Source organism: Rhincodon typus, chromosome 7 (assembly GCF_021869965.1).
Source record: "Rhincodon typus isolate 14 chromosome 7, sRhiTyp1.1, whole genome shotgun sequence".
Classification (NCBI taxonomy): domain Eukaryota; kingdom Metazoa; phylum Chordata; class Chondrichthyes; order Orectolobiformes; family Rhincodontidae; genus Rhincodon; species Rhincodon typus.
In genome coordinates this window covers 59525720-59531221 of record NC_063338.1, presented here as the reverse complement: position 1 = coordinate 59531221, position 5502 = coordinate 59525720, and the positions used below count along the sequence as shown (strand labels likewise).

At 35.4% G+C, this 5502-nt stretch overlaps 1 protein-coding gene across 1 annotated transcript; it reads right to left on the bottom strand.

The window, feature by feature from the left end:
• Window positions 1–2973: 2973 nt before the first annotated feature.
• Window positions 2974–4290, bottom strand: b3galt1b (UDP-Gal:betaGlcNAc beta 1,3-galactosyltransferase, polypeptide 1b). The gene has a single exon (XM_048599337.1). The coding sequence runs from the start codon at window positions 4288–4290 to the stop codon at window positions 3310–3312; it is 981 nt and encodes a 326-aa protein (XP_048455294.1). The 3' UTR covers window positions 2974–3309.
• Between the last annotated feature and the right edge of the window lie 1212 nt (window positions 4291–5502).

Below are 5502 nucleotides of genomic sequence, written 5' to 3'. Positions count from 1 at the left end.
TTGTTGCACTCCCTCCATTGCCAGAATATCCTTCCTCTCTTAATAATACTCCAGGTGTGGTCTCACCAAGGTCCTGTACAATTACAGCAAGACATCCTTGCTCCTGTACTCACATCCTCTTACTAACAATGCCAATATACCACTTGCCTTCTTCACTGCCTGCTGCCTTTCAGTAAGTTTAGTCAAATAATTTAAAGTTTTGATTGTCAAATGATTTGTGCAAGTGTATGCAATACATAGCCTATATATTGTAACCAAACTGCAATCTGGTTGTAGCTTAAGGAGACTGATGGCAGGATCTTGGCAATTATTTCCTTCAGCCTCTGTAGTGCCAATTCCTAATATCAGAGCCTTTCCTGGCTTTAGACACAGCTTGCTAGGTGTGGGCATGGCGATACAATGATGAAGACGGGGAGGGTGTTGGATAGGGAGTAAAATCGGCCAGCTGGGATGCAGGCCTACAGGAGTATCCAAGGAAGGTAAATTTATGGTTTATGTGAGGGCGTTGTATGAATTAGCAACAGCATGCAGTTTTCTTTTGAAGCCAGAAGAAACACTCTTCCAACTCTTTTAGCTCAGGACATGGCTTCAAACTTATCTTTTGGGTGGCAGCCTCCAGTTGCCTCTTTATGGACCTCTGGCTTAGCTATTCTGAGAACTGACTATAATATACATGGTATGCGTTTTGATCAGTTGCTTACTCAACCAAAAATAGAAATTTGGCCTATGAATTAAATAAGCACACTCTATTGGGCTCTGAAGTGCCTGCATCTTTACACACGAAAGATTAAAACTGGGGCGTTAGATATCTAGGCCATGCTGTTTTTGCCACTGCCAAGACTAGTTTTTTAACCAAAGCATGAAGGTTACTAGGTATTCATCAATATTTGCTTTAAATAAGTATTCATTGCAGTTTTGTATATATCTGCCATTTTGTATAGAAGAAAAACATCTAGTTTCTCATCTTGCTGCAGATTTTCAATTTAACTATGTTCTACTGTTACAATTTGTGCATGTTATCTGCTCATGCTTACATTATCCTCCCAGCATTTTAAGAATAAAGCAGGATCATCTGCCCCTCAGTAAACTTTTGCACAATTAAACCAAATTACAATTTCCTCAACGCATGGCAAAGAATGATCCTCAGTGATCTTTTCCACCCTTGAGAACATGATGTACCATAAATGACTGTCATGCAATAATGAAGATTAAAGACTTATACTTCTTTAATACTTATTCATTTAAAAATTCAATCTCAATTTTAAAAAGTGCAGACAATTAAGCATAGGGGCAGCAGGACGGGTTTGATATCACTGATGCAATAATTTTTTTTTAAAAATGCAGGCTGGGCTTTGTAATTAATAACATTGAAGCTGACTGTGATCACTGTTATTATTAGCAAATCAGACAGCAAATTCTGGAAATGCACTTAACAGATCTGGAATTTGCCACCTGAGCTGTTCTGCTTCTCCAAAAGCTATGTTATAACAGAGCTTCAGTGAAAGTATTAAAATAGATGAAATGCTGTGACATTGAGGTACTTAACTCACTAGCTACTCGTTTAACATGACAGAAATGCTAAGATTGATATACTCAGCAGTCAATTGGTTAACAGAAATAGCTGCTAAACATTGTTCTCCCCTGAAACTTTAATTTTAGAAGCATGCACTCTCTTCTTTCTGAAATTCATTGCAATTAAATTAAAACCAGTAAATAATTTAATTACTTCATCGAATTGAATAATTATAGAAACCTACATTTCTAGGTTTTAAAAACACCACTTGCAACCAAATCAACTTTATGTAACTTTTCCAAAAAATACAAACACAAAATATAGCACCCATTGGGCATTTTCAATTTGTTTTTCTTTCAAACAGTGAAAAACAAGAACAGCTCTAATTTACACTTGAGAATACGTGTACTGATGAGTTTACAGCATTCTACAAAGATACCACACCACTTTACAACAATTGGCTTTCAGTCAGTTCTACATTCATTCAATTTCAGCCTTCTGAATTTGAATTTAATTTAGTTCAGATCGCAAAAATATGCATTCAAACTCATAAAATCACAATTCAACCACACCTTAACTTGAACACTGAAAATGATTTCTTGAAATGCTTACTAAATTATTATTTATTATAACATTTAAATCTGTGCTCATAGCTTTTTCACTAGTCATCTTGATAGAGGAGACAACTATGATATCATAATGATTAAGATATTCAAGCTCTCTCACTTTTGTATGTACAAAAACATACAGATTGTTATGCATATGAATGCCAATTTTTAAGCTTGATTTGAACGTTGAATTCTTCAAACTGTCCTCAATTTAACATGACAAACCATTTACAAGATGGTAAATGTTTGAATCCTATAACACAAATTCACAGCACAGTTTTAATGTTGGTCAAAGTTAATGCTCTCAATATTTATATACATACAATATAACTATTAAATCACTCAATTATCTGTTATCCAATCCACACTTAAAACACTTATTTTCACACCATTTACAATAACCCGATATGTCAATAAAATCAAACGCATTACAATTTGTTTATCTTCATAAAACTATAATCTGACATATTTTAGCAGAATGATATCCTGTACTTTCTGTAGGCCAGGTAAGATAATGTAATCAAGGCTTCCAGATGCATCCTTTTTAAAGAAAGGCAGCACTACCCATGTATAAGGAATGAAACAATTATGGATATTATGCAGGTTTAGCAAATTATACCGTACTGGATGAGTTGACCAGAATGATTGAGTTCTGCAATCCTGAATTAAACTCAACTTTGTATCAGTTTTCTCTGATCCACACATCACTTATTTAATTGAAATTATATGAAACGCTTAATTACCAAAAGGTAAATTTAAGTTGAAAATCTTGCTATTCGCACATTCCTCTTAAGTAACACAATTATATAAGCAATAAATGTATAATAAATATCACTTCTAGCAATAGCACTGTTTATCCCTTGACACATAGATCAATACACAATGAATTATTTTTAAATAAACTAAAACATACATCCAGCCTTTTTGATTTACTTAAAATGTACAGTCCAACAAACAAACAAGAGCATTTCAATTAATTACTATTTATGATAGTAATTGCAGTCATTAACTGTTAGGGTAAATTATTCAGTATTTATGTTTGTGACAGTGGGTGCCATTATGAGCAGTTTAAGCTCCTTTTCTGCTGTAAAAACATTTTCACTGCCGTAGTGAATCAACATAGATTGCTGATTGGAGGTTGAGTGGCAACAAAATGCATTTGTAAATCATTCATGTACTTCTGTACATTTAGCATCGAAGATGTTTTTTGCTTGACATCTCATTCCAAATCCTCTGCATTTCTTCAGGAGATATCTGGTGCACTGTAATTAGTCTACGATACCTGCACAAACTGTATGAAACCTTCCAATGATTGAAACCACTATTTTGAAAGGGATGAATGCCAAGTTTCCGCAGGCATAGTCCAACATAGACATCCTCAAGATGCAGCATCCTAGTATGAAGAGATGTTTTGTAAATAGCTTCAGCCACATCTGTAGAAAAGACATATCCTGTGCCTGAACAGAATGGTGGGTAATTGTTGTCAGGGTATAAATCTCTGGGCATATACCACTTGCTGCGAATGTCCCTTATAGGTCCCCCATTAATAACATAGCCAGTAAAATATCTTTTCCGTGGCTTTGTGTTTGGTTTCAGTAATTTGTAGATCAAATTGTCCATATTGACAAAAATATCACTGTCAGTTTTCATTACATACTTCGCTTTTGAACAAAAGTTGGCTATCCATTTCAGACCCATTAAAGTTTTCAGAGTAAGGTTATGGTAGGAATCCAGGAAGTCCTCCACAATAATGTCGTGAAAAATTTGGCTCTCCTGTTCTACCATCTCATTCAAAACATTGTCTGTGTTCTTTCCAAGCAAAAATAAAGTGACCAGTTGTATTCCTTTGAAGTTGTTTTCATCTCCCCATGTTTCTCTTATGGCCTGCCTTGCATCAAACTCTTTGTGTGTTGTGCTTACAAGAATCACCAAGAAAGGGCTAAGTTGCTCACATTTGTTAGGCTCATTAATAAGGTAATTGAAATTATGTGGATTCAGGGAACGAGTTCGAATATTAGTAAAGCTGAAATTTTTTCGTTCAACTGCAATACGGGAAAAAGAGCTGTGCCCAACATAAGAAGATGAAGGACGAGTTGCACTCAAGTACCAAAGAGCACTTGCCCAGCAAACAACTGTTAAAATATATAAACATGAGACCTTTGAAGCCATTTTGATGTTGTTTTTATGTTACATTACATCACATATAAGACAAAGTTGATGCAGAATCAAATGGTCAATTTTTGAAGTTTATGCCATTATGTACAACAATCTCATGAAAATGCAAGAAGTCTGTAAAAGCAGAAATCCTTGCAGGTTCTCTGTAAGGTTCACAGCTTCTTCATGGCTAATTGGTGTAGTTGCTCAGGCATCTGGAAAAAAATGAAATTAATTCATTAATGTACAGTTCAATGTTACAACATGGCCATCTGGAAACTAAGGGCACTTTTGCATAAATTCCGTAATTTAGTCAATACTTAAATCTTTTTGAAATGTACCACAAGATTATGAAAATAAGGCAAGAAAGGATCAAACCAATGAGTTGAAGGTAGTATTGGGAAAAGCAAACTCATGCATAGTGCAATACAACAAGCCTTCCCTGCACCAAAGCAAAAATGTTCCCTCCATCAGCAAGTGCCATACGAGATGCAAACATGCAATAAAGGACATTCATCTTATTATGAATATCATGCAATCACGGGAAGTGCGCTTCCCTGGGCTAGTTTGTACACAATGGAATCAGAGAATCTTTCCAGCTTAATTTCCCAATATGACCTTTTTTTTGGGCTCTCCCAGGAGATTAACATAGCCCTCGGTGGCTTGGGATTTGCATGTGGTGTGATGCACAAAACATTTCCTATCTGTAATTTTCATGGTTCACCTTACTGTATATCACCAAATCGTTAGCAACATACCTTTGCTATTCAGATAATATTGACTTCACCTCATACTTATAATCCATGCCAAAATAATTCTCTAGCATAAATGGAAATTTGTGTTTGCTGAGACATTTTTGTTGAAGTATGAATTACATGATAAATATGATGCCTGTGGAATGTAAAGTGGGCTGACAATTAATGAGTGATCATTTTACAAGGGAGTAGTGTCAGAATATATACACATCTGTTCTAAAAGTTGTCTTACTCACTAATTGTATACAGGCAATGAGGCCTGTTCCAAATTGGCAACTTGCACAATACAATGCCTTTCATGATCTTGATACATATGAAGTGGTTGCCAAAAAACATAACATTTTGGAGACCTGGTCATTACTGACTAGAGCGAACATAGTCAGAAGTCACACGATATCTGATGAAGGAGCAGCACTCCAAAAGCTTGTGATCGCAAATAAACCTGTTGGACTATAATCTAGTGTCATGTGAT